We start from the raw sequence: 19,258 nt of genomic DNA, 5'->3' as shown, positions 1-19,258 counted from the left end.
AGTTACACCCCAGATTGGTCAGTGCAGACTAGAAGTGCACTTATTAAGGTTATATTCATCTGGCTCTTGGGTTCCACTAAAACTATAGGTTCCTCTGGATCATTTTCTTTACTGTTCAGTTGTGAAAAAAGCTTACCTTAAGTGGTCAAGAAGTATAATTTGTTTAAAACATGGGCTTAATTGAACTGCGTACACAGAGATATTTATTGAGAAGGTGGGAGGGGTGGTATTTTCTATTCTGCAGCTTTACAATTCTTGTGTTCACAACTTTTGGGGCTTACTCATTTTTCATGATGTCTAACCACCTACTTTTACACATTGCCAGCCTCCACAGTTGGGTTTGAATTGCCATCTGTGGCTGAACTATTATTAACTGTCTCCCTCCTATAATTTCCAGTCTTTTTCTTGCCTCTCTGTTTCAATCTGCAGATTGCAGGAGCTGACACTGTACAATCCGGAGCGCACCATTACGGTGAAAGGCAACGTGGAAACATGTGCCAAAGCTGAGGAAGAGATAATGAAGAAAATCAGGGAGTCTTATGAAAACGATATTGCTTCCATGAATGTTAGTTTTCTTATGAAGGAAATGTCTTTGTTTTGATGAACAGTTCAAAGATGTTTTCAATTGCCTTACCATTGATTTCGTTAATGGCATCATTGTTAGATGTGGTTTCTGATTGACTCTGAGCACCGGGGTGAGTGCCCTGGGATAGTTGGGCAGACACAGACTTGGACCTCAGGCTTGGCCATCTTTTGTGATTTTAGCTAACTTTGCGCCTTAGCTTCCTTACCTGTGACGTAAGGCTGCTGCTGCTGCTAAATCACTTCAGTTTTGTCCAACTCTGTGCGACCCCATAGATGGCAGCCCACCAGTCTCCCCCTAATACCTCCCTAAAAAAGGCTAATCTCTTCCATACAGTGTGAATTTGAGGGAGATTTATAGGAATGGGGGCTTTAGGAGTGTGTGAACTGGTGTGACTCTTAGCTCAACCATTTATTAGCTGTAGCTTTATTCTCATGAACAACTTACTTGGTCTCTCGGAGCACCAGTTTCCTCATCTGTAAAATGGGGCTCCTGCCTACATTGCGTGCTTATTAGGATTATAATAGATACAGTGCATATATAAAAAGCTACTTTTATGGAGAGAAATTTAAAACCTAGTTACTTGTAAACCTTGACAATAAAATAATTTCAAATGACAAAACAAATCTGTGTGCAGGTAAGGTAATTAAAGTGCATTGCTGCCATGCCATGATGGATGGAATGGTATAGAAAATGTAGCATTTCAAAAGTCCATCTTGAATTTTCAAGTAAATGATTGAAAAAAAAAAAGTTCCTGTTGGGCCTGCCATCTGAAACGTTACACCTGAAAGAAGGGAAAGTGTAAAAATGACACTGCCGTTGGGAGAAACGCCTTAAATGCTAACCATTTTACCCCCACATGACTGCCTCCGTACCTTCACATGATCACTGCTCATCCAGATGTTTCAGGGTCACTTAGGAGTGAATCCCAACCCACACATGCCTTGTAAAAACAAGCTTGAGGATGCTCCAGTCTGAACTCTGCAGTCTCCACCTTATTTTCTCAACCCTTGGCAAATGAAACCAAAACCAAATCCATTTCTGGCTCCTGGATCCATTCCAAAGATAGGTTTATTTGAAGGGACAGGAGGATGGAACCTGATTCCCAAAGGGCTTGATTTTGTTTTGATCTATAGACTCATGACCACCAAATTTTTTTCATGGAGTAAAGATCTCTTAATATTTGTTATCTGTTCTTTTTAATGAACATAACTTGTTTGCTTGCTTCTTCAAGTCATGCAAGATACTCAGTCTCTCTACTGCGTGCCCAGAGCATACAGATAACATGGATGTCTGAGTACCGAGAGCTGCTCCTAAAGGCAAGGAAGGCTGTGTTCCCTGCTTGGAGAAACCTAGTGTGCCTTCAGATCAGAGAGGAGGCAGACAGCACATGGAGTTTAAAATAGCAAGAATTATGTGCAGACATAACCTGTAACCCAAAGTACAGTCACATGGAACATCTGCTTTGTTTTAAAATTTAACTCACAAAATGATTTTTTTCTTTACTTGACAAGAGGTCACAATCTGGATATTATCACATAAAAATGCTTACTTGTACTTGATGTTGTAATTGTAAAATGAAGGGACTTTTTTTTTTTTTTTTTTTAACCATTGCAGCTTCAGGCACATCTAATTCCTGGATTAAATCTGAACGCCTTGGGTCTGTTCCCACCCACATCTGGGATGCCACCTCCCACCTCAGGGCCCCCATCAGCTATGACTCCTCCTTACCCACAGTTTGAGGTAAGACAGTGTGCCTTGCCTTTCCTTATGGTTGAAGGGGGTGACATCAAGGGACACGGTCAGACTTTGTTGCCCTCAAGTGGTGTGACATTAAATGCTAATTGGGGAAAGTCTTAAGGCAAAACCTGACCCCTGTATGACTACTTGTCAGTTTGGATCTGGTACAGGCTTTCCACTTCTCGTCACTAGGACCTTCTTCTCTTTGTAGACATACATGAGTTATTTCTTTTGAAGTTCTTGGGTGGCAGGGTTTTCAGCATATGTTTTCAGATATCAAAAGAAAAATTTGAGACTCTGGGGAGGGGGAAAGAGGTTTCTTATTTTCAAATGTAAAGGAGAGGATTTTGAATAAGGTTCCTTCATCCTGAACGTCACCTGAAAGGTCAGTAAAGACTAGATACGTTTTCCATTTTGAATGTTGTACTTTATTAAGTGGTGAGCTCAGATAGTCTTGCCCACAGATCTGCTGTGTATGTGTGTTTGTGTGCAGACATTAAACAGCTTTTATTTGTTTTGTAAACAGGTGTGTCATTAGGAAATAATTGTGTTAAGAAATTGTAATTTTTGTATTTGCTTTTTAAGAGTAGCATTTTCCCTGAGGTGAGGTTAGAAATAGGAGGCCAGTGATAGTATGAAAATAAATGCAGCCTAGCAGACACCGTATACAAGAATTTTTTTGGAAAGATTGATAATCTTTGGATAATTGATAATCAATGCACTCAGTTGCATTATCAATAATAATTGAAGACAACCATGTGAAATAAAATTAACATTCTAGGAGCTTCCTTCTTGAATTTGTTTTTCTGTCTCTTTCTTCCTGTTTGACTCTCTTATGACATAAAGTTGCGAGTGGTAACTGCCCCACCACACTGAGAGTAGTGTTCAGGGAGAAGGTGGGGGTGCTGTTCTGCTTGGAGCACTTACAGAATAAAAAGCCACTGGAGTTCTGCAAAGAACACGGGTCATGAGACTGATCGTATTGTGTCCCTGTAAGAATGCGGCTTTGCTTTGCCTGCCCTTGAGGCCGCCAGCGGCTGGGCGTGCTTCTCAGCTTCCGCTCTGCTCTTGCAGCGTGTGTCTTTCTGCCGTTGCTGATGGCGACATTTGCATCTTCCCCTGCTGCTCACCTGCCACTTCAAACCTCTTTGGGCCTAGAAACCATGTAACAAAGCTCCTTAATCTAAAGATAGGTATCAGAATTGTATATCACGTGTGAACAGACTTGATTCTAAAGCTTTGTGGGGCTTCCCAGGTTGAACTAGTGGTAAAGAACCCGCCTGCCAAAGCAAAAGACTTTAAAAAACAAGGGTTTCATCCCTGGGTTGGGAAGGTCCCATGGAGGAGGGCAACCCCACCCCAGTATTCTTGCCTGGGAAATCCCATGGACAGAGCAGTCTGGCGTGGTGTCACACAGGGTTGGACACGACAGAAACAACTTAGCACGCACACCCACAAAGCTTTGTACCACAGCTAAAAGTGATGTGAAGTGGCTACTTTGTTTGTAGCTTGGTGCTGAAGGGGATGGGTGGAAAGAAAGCGAGCCCTGGAGGAGGCCCTGGGCCCCACCATCTCTCTGCCGCTGTAGGTCAGACTCCTCTTTGCTCTAGGCTTCTTCACTCATCCACACAGTGAAGAAACTGAGCTAGATGAATGATCTCTAAGAACTGTTCTTTCCAACAGTTTTACTTTTTACAGAATTTGAAATTGTTTCTTACAAATTGAAGGTTTGCAGCAACCTGCATTGAACAAATCTATTAGTAACCATGTTCCCAATAGCATTATCTTTAATCGGGTATGTACAGTTTGATATAATGCTGTTGTACACTTGCTAAGCAACAGTGTAGTAGAAACTTCCATGCACTGGGAAACAAAAAAATTTGTGCAATTCACTTTATTCTGATACTCCATCTAACGCAGTGGCCTGACACCGAACCTGCAGTGTCTCTGGGGTGTGCCTATGTTTAAAAACTGAGTTAGAGAATTAAAGGTCGGTAGGTGTTTGCTCTCAGCACTTGACAGCACTCCCGCATTACTGTCCTGTAGACGTTCTCACCGAGAAGTCAGGTTACTCACAAAGACAGTCTCTTTATCCTCAGTGCCTGTAGGTTAGTAGCAAATCTCTGTTTTTACTTCATGCATTGCCTGGCAAGGAGTAGGTATTGATGACTAAATGGCTCAAAGACTGACTCTCTTTTTATGCACTGCTTCCTCTTTTAGAATTGTTTCATTTTTCTGCTCATGTTTTCTCACTTCTGCTTTGCAACATGAAGTAGAATTTGATATATCTCCTCTTTGGATAAGATAAATTCCTTGTCTCTGTTCTGTTCCAAAACTTTGCCTGTCCCTCCCCCTAAAATGTACTCTTCTTCCTAAACCTGCCAGGTTGGTGTTTCCAATAGAGCCAAAGAGTTGGTTCTTCCAGCAGACAAAAAGTCTCTAGTTCCTGCCTAGCAGCTGGCTCATGCAGTACTTAATTGGCAGACTTTGAGTTTATAAATGACAGGAAATGCTCCTTTCAGAGATGCTCAAACAGTAGGGAAGAGGCAGTTGCCAGCTAGTGAGCAGAGGAGCTGGAATTGGCATCACACACAACAGCACCCATAGCTGGATGGTTTGGCAGCTTGCATTGAGGTTGGCAGAAGTTAGCTCAAGAGCTGTTGTCTCCATCATTTTGATAGTGCCTTTGGAGTCTTCCCAAGCCTCTAGAACAACAGTGTAATCTTAAAATTGCTAACTTTCTACTTATGGAAGAGACAAGAAAGGTGAGCACTTTCTTGGCTCTTATCTACTTTGAAGTGGTCTTTAAGGAGCAAACTCTAATTTGAAAGGGACTGTTAGATCAAATGACTTGAATGGAGTCTCAGTCCTCCGCTTTAGGATGTCTTTTGGGGGGGGTGTGACTCATTTGCTAGTAAACAATTTCAAAGTAAATAACTCATTGCGTTTATTATCTCTAAGAGGTCTTGTACTTAGTATATGGAGAAACTTTCTTTGCCTTTCTTAAAAAAGACTTAAATAGTCTGTTCAGATCATGAAGTTGAGTAAACTCAATTCCAGTTCCAGGCCAAAATCCATTAAAACGCAACAAACAAAACAACCCTCAGGAGTATGTATTTTACAAGCCAAAGGGAGATGCTGGCATCCTTCCAGGTTCCTGGAGGCTGGTCTTGTTGGCTGGCATGCTTGTCTCCGTGCCTTTGTGATGTCTTAGATTCTGTTCCCCACAAAGTAAATACACTTAACCTTACTGTTTGCTCATTCTTCTATCTCCTCATGATAGATGATTAGGATTACTCATTGGCAGACTTCACCAGTTAAGCAAACTTTCAGTTGAGCAGCTTTGTTCTTCTGTTATTTCAAGCTATAGCACAGAGGCTGCCAAGAACTCCAGAGGAAGTGCTGCCAGTAGGCATCTGGCAGAAATCCACTGGGAAGCGGCTTGTGGCCTGAGTATCATTCACCTCTGAGGGTTTAGGAAGAAGGGTTCGGGGTAACGCAGGTGAACACTAACCTCCATGTGAAGGATGTGTAACATGAAAAGGAAAAGCTGATGCATCTTCTCAAAACCACCTCAGTCTTAAATTCACAGGTGAAGGAGACTTGCCATAACCCATTGTTATGGCTTCTGAACTTTGTAAGTAGAAACTATTTGCTTATTTGGGTGTCCTAACCTGAAAGCTGAGCGCCGAAGAATTGATGCTTTTGAACTGTGGTGTTGGAGAAGACTCTTGAGAGTCCCTTGGACTGCAAGGAGATCCAACCAGTCCATCCTAGAGGAGATCAGTCCTGGGTGTTCATTGGGAGGACTGATGCTGAGGCTGAAACTCCAGTACTTTGGCCACCTCATGCAAAGAGTTGACTCTTTGGAAAAGACCCTGATGCTGGGAGGGATTGGGGGCAGGAGGAAAAGGGGACGACAAAGGATGAGATGGCTGGATGGCATGACCAACTCGATACACAGGAGTTTGGGTGAACTCTAGGAGTTGGTGATGGACAGGGAGGCCTGGCGTGCTGTGATTCATGGGGTCGCAAAGAGTCGGACATGACTGAGCGACTGAACTGAGCTGAACCTGAAAGCATGGCTTACTGTTCATAGTCCCATATAAGACTGGGCTGGTTTAATGACTGTCCGTAGACGGGAGGTTTATGTGAGGTGCCTTATACTCCTCAAGGAAATTTTGCTTGGGAACCAATTTATGGTCAGGGATGTGCTTGTTGGATATGGAACTGGACAGAGGGATCTGGGTGGCATTCAGAAAGGTCTTCATCAGGCTGCAGACATCTGATGAGTCACTTTCTCATTAAGGTGCCATTGGCAAGAGCACAAGCCACAGTCCCTGAGTCTGGGGCACCGCCTCCTGGCATGCTTCCTTCACTTCCTGCCAGCCTGCCTTGTAGATGTCTGTTGTTCTGCTTTCATCCCAGCATGGACCGCTCTTGTCTGCATAGCAATGCTTTCTTCATGACTTTGCCCTTCCTTCTGCTTGGTCCTCTCAGTCCTTGTCCCTTCACTGCCATTCCTTTCCCAGAGCTTCACTCAGCTTACTCTACGTTTTCATTCATCATCTCCTACCTCACTCCCACCTCCCCAAAGTCGGTGACCTTTCAGAAGCACCTGCAGCCTCTCATCCGTCACTGTATGGAAGGATGATTGCTTTGGTTCAGCTTTTGAGAGGACAGTAGTTATGCTTATGGGTTTTTCTTGCAGCTGTGGGGGTCAGTGTGTTTATTCTAGGCTGAGATGCTCAGGCTGTACTGTGAGGCTCGGGGACTCTTGGTCTGATGGTCCTGGTACTTTCGGCCGCTAAGAACATTCAGAAGTTATGCTGTGGGCTCTCAGGAAAACTACTTTTTACTAAACAAATAGCTTTTCTCTTAAAGATATGATAAATCATGCTATTACTTTTTTTCTTAGTTTTAATTAATTGCTAAGAAGCATAGAGCCAAATTTGTATAATAACAGCATTTCTGATTGTCTTTTCTGTTGAGGTCCCTCTGCTCTTATTTCTTCACTTCCTTCTAAATCTTCTGTATTTTGTAAGCAGTATAAAGTATTCCTGGAACATGGCCCAGAAAGCAAACAATTACATAGTCATGGCAAAATACAATGGGGCAAATTTTGGCAAGTTACGTGATAGATTTAGTCTGATCCTTAGAAAAATCTTAAAAAAAAAAAGTCTTTATTACTGCCAGACCCCTGACTCATCACCACCCCCCTTAAAAAAAATGTACTCAGAAGAGTATTACATGGATGTTCTTAGCGAGACAAGATAGATCCTATCTTTACTTTAGAAGGGCTACCCTTGTGGCTCGGCTGGTAAAGAATCCGCCTGTAATGTGGGAGGCCTGGGTTCGATCCCTGGGTTGGGAAGATCCCCTGGAGAAGGGAAAGGCTACCCACTCCAGTATTCTGGCCTAGAGAATTCCATGGACATCCATGGGGTCGCAAAAAAGTCAGACACGACTGAGCAACTTTCACTTTACTTTAGAAAATTAGTTAATATACAAGTTTTAATTTAAGGACCGGAATGACAAAATTGATATTAACATTGAACACAGTTTATAGGCAATGTCATCATTAATTCAGTCCTATCCAGTTACTATGAAAGGCCTTAAATTGTCCCTCTGGAATAAATGAGTTGTGTGCTGTGTTCAGCTGTGTCTGACTCTTTGCGACCCCATGGACTGTAGTCCACCAGGCTCCTCTGTCCATGGGATTTTCCAGGCAAGGATACTGGAGTGGGTTGCCGTTTCCTTCTCCAAGGAATCTTCGTGACCCAGGGATTGAACCCATGTCTTTTGCATCTCCTGCACCGACAGATGGGTTTTTTACCACTGTGCCACCTGGGAACCCCCTGCAATAGTTTATGGTAATTGCATAACGCCCTGGCAGGCTGTGATGTGTGGTGCTTCCCAGAAAGAGGCGTCGTTCCTATGACTCGGAAATACTGAAGGGTGAACTAATTTTATTTTTTGTTCTTCACTGATGAATAGCAGTAAAAGTTGATTTGGCCAGGTTGTACAGGACAGGCCTCTCTGACAAATCTCTACAGGCAAGAGTTTAGTGGGAAGGCAGAACCTCTTCTGGTTTGTGTGTTCTAAGAAAGCTTACAGAGCCCCCAGGGAGACTTCATGAGGCTGACAGCTGTATGAAGACCTGCGGTGTGTTACAGCATCCTGGGAAACATAGGAAGTACCAAGTTGTAAAGAATATAGTGTGCACACATCTATTTATACTGTTGCTGAAGAAACAAAGTGTCCTGATCAGAGAAAAGTACAATGGCTTTTGTCAAGAATACTTTCTAGAGTTGAATTTTAGGTTAACTTGAATAGGAACTGAAGGGGCACATGGTGCAGGGGTGGTTAACAGGAAAAGGAAGAGGCTTCGAAGAGCAGAGTTCCGATTTTTCTGTGTCGGAAACAAGACATAGGGTCTAGAATCACACTGCTTTAATTTTCTATGCATGGGAAAGGCACGTTTTAAACCAAAATGACTTCCCTCTGTCTTTTGCACATTTAGTGACTGTAAGATAATTAATGTGAGAGTTTAGAAATATAAACTTTAAATGTTCATGTTGCAGTCCAGCATTTTTATTACATAAAATCTTCGAAGTACTTGTACATGGGCACAAGATGTATGTTAAGAGACCTGACTGTAGTGTTAGACAAATTAGTGAGGAACTGGAAACCATGCTTTCCTGAAGTGTTCCCAAGAAAGTCCTCAGATACAATATAGCTGTCAGGGAAAGAGAGAGGAATTGGGGTTTGGGGGGGGCCACTTTTCTGTGATGTGCTTATTCTCATAATCCTTAAGAAAGTTTCAGTTAACAGTGTCTTCCAGGTGCTTTGGATGGATGTGTGCAGACGGACCACAGACCTGTCGATTTCTTTCCCTTGGTCCAGTAGAGCATCTTTCCTTTGTGACTCCATTAAACTTCTTTTGGGGGGGTGTGAATTTTTTAATTGAGGTATAACTGACATACATTTTCAGGTGATTCAGTATTTGTATATACTACGAAGAAAGAAACTGAAGACTTAGCATGCTCTCTGTCCCCACACAGGACTTAAGGGGAGAAAAGGAAGTGGTTATTGACACTAGCAATCTTTGTGTGCTGAGAGTGGTTATGTCATTTGGTGGACCAACATTAAGTGCCACAAAATTTGTTGTAAATCTGTAACTCAACATTTCTAAGCTTTACGGAAATTGTACACAGAAAAGTGGTATTATTTTAAATACTAATGCTTTCAGGATGAGTATGAGAACTTCCCAACCTGTTAGGTAGAGTCATATCAACTTACTGTGGTGATTTTTCCTAAAACAATGCCAGTATTCCTAACTGTACAAGAAGGCCCCCCTCCCTGTGCCCACACCACAGCCTAACCTGTGTCCACTGAGCATGGATGTCCTGTCTTTCCAGCAGCAGTCCGAAACGGAGACCGTCCACCTCTTCATCCCAGCGCTGTCTGTAGGCGCCATCATCGGCAAGCAAGGGCAGCACATCAAACAGCTGTCGCGCTTCGCAGGAGCGTCCATTAAGGTACTGTCCTGCCAGCTGCGGCTCTGCTGCTGCCTTAAGGGCAGCACGTGACAGAGACGTGAGTCTTTCTGTCACTCTGTGAACTGAATGTAGCCATCTATACTGGGGTTCCATAGGGTGTCATAGGAAACTCTGTGAAACACCACTAGCTTAAACAAGGTAAGCTAAATTCTCTCTCCAGAAAAAGCAGTCTGGAGGTAAAGAGCCCAGCACTGGAGTGGGGTTCTGCTCTGCCATGTCCTTGGACATAATATTCCTTCTAGCTCATCCCCGGGGGTGGCCTTAGTCCCTTACTCCCTCCCAGATGACCCTACTGCATATCCTAACAATCAAAGCTGTAATCCTTTCGTTTTAAGGAATACACAAACTGACATAAGTCATAGCTTTCATCAGGAAAACATCAGTGTACTGGAAGTTTTGTTTTGGTTATGTCTCATAAATATTCAAATATAGTACCAAAAAACCCACATTGCACTCAAGTGTTTATAACATCTTTATTTATAACTGGGAAATGGGGAAGAAGTCAACTAACTGTGGCTTATCTATATAATATTCAGTTCAGTTCAGTCGCTCAGTCGTGTCCAACTCTTTGCGACCCCATGAACCGCAGCACACCAGGCCTCCCTGTCCATCACCAATTCCCGGAGTTCACCGAAACCCATGTCCATAATAAAGATTACTTAGCACTAAAGAGGAGGGAGCTGTTGATAAAGACCACACATATTATGCTAAGAGAAAGAAGACTCAAAAGGCTAGATACTGTATGACCCCACTTAACGAAAGTTCTGGAAAAAACAGAACTATGGAAATGGAGGAGAAAAATCAGCGGTTGCCAGGAACTGGAGGAAGGGTTGGAGACAAAGAGGCAGCAGGAGGGACTGTTGAGAGCGCTGGACTGCTGACTGTGGTGGCGCTTAGAGCCGCGCGCTTGTCACCCGTTGAGGTTTAGTGTGCATAAACTGCACAGTTAATTAGAAAGCAAAGGACATAGGACAGCCCTCATAGGCTCTCTTGTAGCAAAAGATTAACAAAATATGTGAACAGAAAATGCAGCCAAAATAAACAGGTAAAGGAAAAGACGGTAAAAAGACCAATTGGTGAGCTAACTTTACTATCCTGTTAGTTTCCTGATTAATGAATTAAATTAAAACATGCTCATGCACAAAAAAGAACCGACCAGATACTTTTTGGAAAAATTCCAGCAATGTTTTATGAACAAGAATTGGGTATTTAGACACCGGGCTCTTTTTCTTTCTTGGAATTTTGATGAGGAGGGTAAAATGTTTTTCTTTCCAAAAAGTCTGAAACATGCATAATGTGAAATGTGCTTTAGCACTCTTAACACTTGGCTAGATTTCCATAATGTAAATTTCCATGTAGGTACTTTAATATGTACCTGTATGTCTGGTATCACCCAACCATAGTTCTTTGTTAACTTAATGGACATTAAGATTGTTCCAAATTTCTCCGGCACAGTGGTGGATTAAGTTCTTTCGGTCATATTGTCATATACCACCTTACTCTTCACCTGCGTCTACACAAACGGATCTGGTGCATCTCGGGGCACATGCTTTCTTCTCAGCTTCTCAGACATTAGAGTGATTTGTACTCCTAACCTCAGTATTAAACTCAGTATTAAAACTCAGTTATACCTCAGTTAACATTAAAAGCCAACATTCAGTAAACTAAGATCATGGCATCTGGTCCTATCACTTCTAGAAGGGGAAACAATGGAAACAGTGACAGACTTTATTTTGGGAGGCTCTAAAATCACTGCAGATGGTGACTGCAGCCATGAAATTAAAAGATGCTTGCTCCTTGGAAGAAAAACTATGACCAACCTACACAGGATATTGAAAAGCAGAGATATTACTTTGCCAGCAAAGGTCCGTCTAGTCAAGGCTATGGTTTTTCCAGTAGTTGTGTATGGATGTGAGTGTTGGACTATAAAGAAAGCTGAGCACCGAAGAATTGATGCTTTTAAACTGTAGTGTTGGAGAAAACTCTTCAGAATCCCTTGGACTGCAAGGAGATCCAACCAGTCCATTCTAAAGGAAATCAGTCCTGAATATTCATTGGCAGGACTTACGCTTGAAGCTGAAGCTCTGATACTTTGGCCACCTGATGTGAAGAACTCACTCATTGGTAAAGACTCTGATGCTGGGAGGGATTGGGGGCAGGAGAAGGGGACGACAGAGGATGAGATGGCTGGATGGCATCACCAGCTCAATGGGCATGAGTTCGAGTGAACTCCGGGACTTGGTGATGGACAGGGAGGCCTGGCGTGCTGCAGTCACAAAGAGTTGGACACGATGAGCAACTGAACTGAACCTCAGGATATGAGTGCTCTCACCTCCAGTCCTCTACCACCAGTACTGACAAAGACAAAAGTTCTTTTTAAAAAAGAAAGCCAGGGACATCCCTGGTGGTCCAGTGGTTACGATTCCGTGCTGTCACTGCAGGGGGCTGCAGGTTAGATCGCTGCTCAGGGAGCTGAGATCCTGCAGGCTGGATGGCCCAGTGAGGGTTATGGAGGAGGGAAATCAGAATGATACCTTCTTTCTAGGGGTTTTCTGTGAATAATTCTGAGTGTGGCCTAAAATAATTCTCGGCTTTTTTTTACAGATTCAAAATTAGTGCCCAGCGTAAAGTAGGAATAGTATTTTGGGCCTAAGTAACAGAAATGTTAGCTTTATTTTCAGAGAGTGAGAAAGCATGACTCTGTTAAAAGAAAAAACCTGGTCTTGATTTGTAGCTGTGTAGGACAGGGTGTACTAGACTGTCAGTCATTGATAGTGATCATACTGAGTGCTAAGTGCAGGCGGTAGCTTTTGTAGTTTTTGCTTCCTACTCCCATTATTTACTATAGGGAGTTGCTTCTTGCACAGCACATGTCAAGCAAAAATTTTTTCTTCAAACAATTCCTACCAGCCAACTGTCTAAACCCTTTCTTACTGAGGGAACGCTGGCTTTTTCTCCCTTCAACAGTCTCTGCAGCATATCCCTGGCCTGGCCTTTTGTGTGATTTCATACACTCTGCCAAAATAGTCTGAGTTCACTCTTCTGTCAGATTAACAGTTACTCTACGTGTTACTCCAGTGAGCGTACTTTGGGGGGACGTACATACCATTTATCTACACTAAGTATACATACCTCGTTGTAGATTTGTGACCCCAGCACTTTCTTGCACTTGTGGGAAGCCCAGGGTGTGATGCTGCGTGTGGGACCAAGGGCCACACGTTGTGCCCCCGCTGGTGCAGTGAGAAGCAGCATGACGGTGGAGCCAGACACAGCGCTTCCTTCAGTTCCTCTCGCCTGTGTGACCACAGGCCAGGTGACGACTTCTCTAGCCTTTGGTCTCCGTGTTGGTGAAGTGGGCCAGGTGGAGTGTAAGCATACAGGAGGAGGCAGGAGCCGTAACTAGTGGACCCGCCTCTCTGTAACTTTCTTCCGGAAGGCTTATTTTCTGCATTTCAGGAAGTCATGTGCAGTTTGCGTAACATTTTTTTATCAGTGGAACTGGAAAGTGTTGTGACCTGCGTCTGGTCTGTTACAGATTGCTCCAGCTGAAGCACCAGATGCTAAAGTGAGGATGGTGATTATCACTGGGCCGCCAGAGGCTCAGTTCAAGGTACGTGCCCTGGAGCGTGTGCACAGATGACAGATGAATGCCTTCTTTTCAGAAACTCCATAACCTGGCTTTTCCCTTAAATAAATCCAGTACTCAGTAGAAAGAATCTCTCAGTGAAAATTGCTGAGACTCAGAACAGAGTAGAAACGTTCCCCACATTATGTTTTAAAAATAAACCAAAACCTGTGAGAGAGTTGTGTAATGGTCGGTGGGTTTGCCTGTCTCCCAAGGGAGAATTTGCTCAGAGCCTTGTTAGCAGAGGTGAAGGTGAGGTGATAAGAACGGTCTGAATGCTTTGTTACACTCAAAATTTTCTTCCTACCCCTAAGAAGCTTCGACCTTGACTTCAAATGTTCCTTTTTCCTCTTACCCTTGAGTTAACTTCAGTTAATGCCCTGGTCCACAGTTTCTCGATGAGTCACTCTAATCTTCAGAATTTTAGAGGTAGAAAGGACAGGGACTCTTGAGGCATCTGTCCTGGTATGCACCACCGGTCCTTTTGGGGGGCTTGGGGCCAGAATGCCTCCCACTTTGTCCTGAGAGGGGTACAGTAGGGGATGGAGACCAGAGCCTTTGCAGCCAGGCTGCTGGTTCAGGTACCAGCTCTGCCATTTACTAGTAATACTACCTTGGGCAAGTTACTTAACCTTTTCCTAGCTAGCTCCTCATCAGTAAAATTGGGGTTAAAAACATCCACAAAGTTAAAACAAGGTTATATGGTTTAATAAATCAAGTGGTTAAAATAGTGCTGGACACATAGGAAACAGCAGAAATGCACTGGTGGCGTTAAGCAGACCTGGGATGAATCAGACCAAGCCCATGCCAGAGCCTCAAATTCACACATTCGTACGTACCTTTGAGTATATGATTTCTTCCACAAAACTCAGTAGGGTGTCTGGGTTGTCACAGGTAAAAGCAGCTACTCAATTCAGTGTAATTTACTGGAAACCCCTGTCCTGTTTCTACTACTTAGCATCTGTGTTAACAGGACAACGCTCTAAGCCTTAGTTCTCCTAGCTCTAAAACGTAGCTAAGTTATAAACCATCACTTTTCTTTCACCTCTTTTTCCATGGCCCATTTTTCACTAAAAATCTGAAATTTTTTTCATTTCATTTACAGGGTACAGGAAACAAAAGGAGGTGCTTTGAGATGTAGGTACAGTTGGCTAGGCTCAGACTCAGGTCAAATTTACTTCTTCATACCAGCCTTGTGGTCCTAGCAGTTCAGATCGAAACTCAGAAATGCTGAAAACTACATCCTCCCCCAGATATTTATAGGACCAGTTACTTTTAGCCTAAATATTAAAAGATAAATACAAACATCAGTTATGTTCTCACTGTTTTATAAATGGATCTTGTAATTTTTATAATGCTTGTATGCTGGGAAATTTAGAAGTTGTTTCTCTATACCCTCCGTTGCCCATGTTGCGCACTAGTCTTAAACGGGACATGTAAGAAAAGCTCTAATGCTTCAGTATCAGTTATGTGATCAGTGATAACTACAAATTATTTTAATGATCTAAGTATTAGAAGCATCTAAATATTAGAAAATAAGCTCTTAAAATCATAAGAAATACTGTTTTGGAGGACAATATATATCCTTTGTGTCCTTCGACTGTGTGAATAATTATACCTGTGGCCTGAGACCTTGGGGATGACTGAAATACAGGGTACTAAGATGAATTTTTTAAATGTCTGCAACCCCCTAAAATGAGCGTACCCCTGCACCGATGGAAACATGCTTTGTATCTGTGTCTTGGTCCTCTACTGTGGCAGCCTGTTGGATGGAGCCAGCTCTGGCTTCTTTTTCCTCTGGTGTATACCAGAGCAAATTTGTCATTACACATAATAGGAGATTTGCTATGTATAATTTCTGGTTGTATGCAGCAATTGACAGGGTGTTTGACTATATCAGTTGTATATGCTAACTTGATTTTGTAGCTTCAGTCCAAGTAGAAGCCATCTGGCTAAGATGAAGAAATGTTTGACAGAAAATATCCTTGCTGGCCCATTCAGATATGAGCTTGGCTTCTTGTGAGCCTTATGTGGGTGGCTCTGTAGTTCATTCAGTCTCTGTTACTCCTGAAAAATGCAGTTACTATCTTACTGCCAGCAGGAGAGTTTTACCTTTCAAGACTGCAGAGCAAACAGCCATTCAACTGCCGCACCTGTGATGCGGTCGCCACTGCTATCGCCCTTTTCCAGGGCTTCCTGCCGTCTCTGGGGCAGCAGTCCACCATCAGATGCAGATAAATCACTGCAAAGGGCTGCTCCAGTGGATCCAGGCCGTTAGTTTTACCCACTGTAAAATTAACGAACCTTTTGGCCTTTCCTACATGAATGACACTGATAGGCTATGTTCTCATCTGTAGGCTCAGGGAAGAATTTATGGAAAAATTAAAGAAGAAAATTTTGTTAGTCCTAAAGAAGAGGTGAAACTTGAAGCTCACATCAGAGTGCCATCCTTTGCTGCTGGCAGAGTTATTGGAAAAGGAGGCAAAACGGCAAGTACTTCAGCAAAACCTGTGCAGTGGTATGACAGGGAAAGCATCGAAAGGTACTTAGGAGTTCCACGTCCCTGAATTTGGGCTAACTTATAAAAGCAGGACACCTGGGCCAAGGTTTGGAGAAGACTGCCCTTTGTTCCTCCTGAGGGTTGGGTGTCAGCTACTGGTCCAAGCAGCGCCTCTTTCAGACCACTTTGTGGGGGAGGACTGTCTCCTGAGGGGCCTTTTGCATTTTTCTGTTGATAAACATCAGCTTTTTATTTCTATTGTGCAAAAATACTTAATGACATGAAAAGACAACTTTAAAAAGTTTCATCTACCTTTATAACTTACACCTCTATAACTGAAAACTGGTTTCCAGTTTCTCTTTAACATATAACAGCTTTGAAAATGACTTGGAAGTGATTGCAAGTATGTTTTGGAATCAGATTTTTAGGGTTTGAATTTGGCTTTGTTATTGATTTTTATGTAACTGTAGGTAAGTCAGTTTCGTTGGGGCTTAGTTTTAAATATCTTGAAATGGGACAATACTAATAACCAAATAGAATTATTAGTATATTAGATGAGATTTACAAAGACATAGCTCAGTATTTTGGTACAAGTGTTCAGGAAATGATAATTTTTTAAAAAATAAAAAAACCCCAACAGTTCCACTTAACATGATTTCTGCTTATCTCCTTCAGGTGAATGAGCTCCAGAATTTGTCAAGTGCAGAAGTTGTTGTTCCCCGTGACCAGACTCCTGATGAGAATGACCAAGTGGTCGTCAAAATAACTGGTCACTTCTATGCTTGCCAGGCAAGTGGGCTCCAGTGTGTCAGGGCAGCTCTGCAGCTGCCTTCGCAAATGGAAGCCATTCTCCCATGGGTGTCTCCATGCCATATAAATATTCAAGGCTGTGTTTGATGCTTAATACATTAAATCCCCCTTTGAGCAGGTGATTTTAGAGATTCTGCTAGCAAACTAATTAGTATGTATCTTTAATCTTCAAATTTTAATTTGAAGTTAATTTTTAAAATGGAAGAGATAAAATAACTTCCTGCAATGTTTGATCAGGTAGAAGTTTCAAGGTCCTCTCCTTTTGCAGGTTGCCCAGAGAAAAATTCAGGAAATTCTGACTCAGGTAAAGCAGCATCAACAGCAGAAAGCTCTGCAAAGTGGACCATCTCAGTCAAGGCGGAAGTGAAGGCTCAGGAAACAGCCCACCACAGAGGCAGACGCCAAACCAAAGACAGACTGCTTAACCGACAGCCGGGCGCTGACCCCTTACCCAGCATCACATGCACAAGTTTTTACCTAGCCAGTTGTTTCTGAGGACCAGGCAACTTTCGAACTCCTGTCTCTGTGAGAATGTATACTTTATGCTCTCTGAAATGTATGACACCCAGCTTTAAAAAAAAAAAAAGAAAAAAGAAAAAAATGAGGGGGGAGGGAGGGAAAGAGACGAACTCTGCACTTCCCTTTTGTTGCATTTCTCAGTATAACAAATATCTAATTTTTTAAAATATTCATTTCTCCATGATGCCAGAAATTGGTTTCAATGGTGCATTCATGAAACTCAAATAAAACTAGATTGCTCCTAAGTCCAATTGTTAAAATTGGATCAGAACAGAGTTATTACAAGTACTTAAATGTTAACCTATTAGCATAGAAAAACTGTTCTCAGTTTAACACTAACATAAATAACCTAAGGGAAGTGCTGAATGGTGTTGGCAGGGGTATTAAACGTGCATTTTTACTCAACTACCTCAGGTACTCAGTAATGCAATGAAAGCAAAATTGTTTTTTTTTTTTTCTGAAAATTTTATATACTTTATAAAGATAAGTCCAACTGTTTTTTAAAAAATAAATTTAATTAGCTAACAGGCAAATAACTGAAAAATTTTACTTCTGGCTGGTGACAGTAAAGCTGGAAAAATTTAACGTTTTTTGAGGCTTCTGACAGTTATTAGTTGGAAAATCCAATAAATGTTCAGTGATACGGAGCAGTGCCTATATTTGGAGAGCAGCAAGCAAATACCTTTTGTTTGTGGTAGGGAAGTTTTTGATGGTACTAACAGAGCAAAGTGGTTGCAGGAGGATTTGGAACGACTAGTTTTAAATGGCTTCAGGAGACTTGTTTTTCTGTTTGGCTGTGTGATTGAATGCATAAATGCTTTGTGCTTTTGACTATCACTACCTAAAGTAAGTGTATCTATGGAGACATGCAGCCCCCATGAACTTAATCAATTGACTGGCAGGAAGAAAGCTTTAGCTTGCCTTACAGGATGCTTAGTTTGCCAATACACTTCGGACCAGTTGGTCTACGCTTGGAGCAGACCCCAAGAGTTGCTTTGTGAAGATCAGTGGGGCAGTCAGATGGTGTGACAGTGTTTAAAGGCAATAAAAAGGCTACATCTCCATGTGCCAGGCACTGTCATGAGCCTCAAAGTAAGCTGTTTTGAAGATTTTAAGCAATGATAAATCAAGATAAATGAAAGGCCACCTACAATATTATATACAGTGCAGGAGGATTTCTGTATTCTCTGCAACCAGTTATCTGAAAATAAGTCAAAAGATAGAAAAAGAAGAACTTTGGAAATATAATTTCAATGACTGTGATAATACATTTGACCTTTGCTACTGAACGCATTCACCCATTCCTTAACTTGATGGCAAAGCCTGGTATGTACAATTACATGGGTGTGAGTGGTCTCCGAGGCCACGCTGCTCTCAGAATTGTGTTGCTTTTGTTCATTAAATAATCACAGTCATCATATAATACTGATCTGAAGGGCAGATATAACCCTTAAAGTATCATTTTGCTTCATTTGTATTTCAAGATGAATTTCTACATGGACTAGGTAAGTTTTTCTGAAGATCACTGTATCAATTAAACATTTTGAAAATGACTTGAAATGTTTTTCTAAATGTTTTCAGAAAACCAGTTTATTTTGTAGTTTTAGCCAAAAAGTGCCCTTTTTGTCATGGAATTCATCAAGCATTTGTTTTTTCTATACAATGAATTGCTTAAAAGAAGTAATGGACTGGCTTTCTGGTTGGATTTTGGGTAAAATGGGCTTAAGGCCAGAGCTCTTCCTCAGTATTTGATTTTTCAAGCTTTTTTTAAAAATACAGATAGGTGCTACATTTATATCTGCCTGTTTAAATTCTGTCATATTTCTCTTCTAGCCTTCTAGTGTGGCAAATCATGTTTTACTTTCAATGAAGCATTGGTAATGGAGTATCTGGTAATACTAGGAAGGAATTCTGTAATT

The 19,258-nt window shown here is 42.0% G+C and overlaps 1 protein-coding gene across 3 annotated transcripts in view; it reads left to right on the top strand.

The window, feature by feature from the left end:
* Positions 1-17,187, top strand: part of IGF2BP3 (insulin like growth factor 2 mRNA binding protein 3) — a 145,332-nt gene extending 128,145 nt beyond the window's left edge. For 2 of the 3 annotated variants that reach the window (XM_068972833.1, XM_068972831.1), the window contains 7 exons: positions 430-565; positions 2,201-2,326; positions 9,745-9,864; positions 13,421-13,495; positions 15,868-15,999; positions 16,686-16,799; positions 17,089-17,187. In XM_068972833.1, coding sequence (XP_068828934.1) covers positions 430-565; positions 2,201-2,326; positions 9,745-9,864; positions 13,421-13,495; positions 15,868-15,999; positions 16,686-16,799; positions 17,089-17,187 — 802 coding nt within the window. The remainder of the gene's footprint in view (positions 1-429; positions 566-2,200; positions 2,327-9,744; positions 9,865-13,420; positions 13,496-15,867; positions 16,000-16,685; positions 16,800-17,088) is intronic. The other variant, XM_068972832.1, reaches the window with a different exon arrangement.
* Positions 17,188-19,258: the final 2,071 nt, after the last annotated feature.

Source organism: Capricornis sumatraensis, chromosome 5 (genome assembly GCF_032405125.1).
Source record: "Capricornis sumatraensis isolate serow.1 chromosome 5, serow.2, whole genome shotgun sequence".
NCBI classification, from domain to species: Eukaryota; Metazoa; Chordata; class Mammalia; order Artiodactyla; family Bovidae; genus Capricornis; species Capricornis sumatraensis.
The sequence above is the reverse complement of the archived record's forward strand: the minus strand, read 5'-3'. Positions and strand labels throughout refer to the sequence as shown.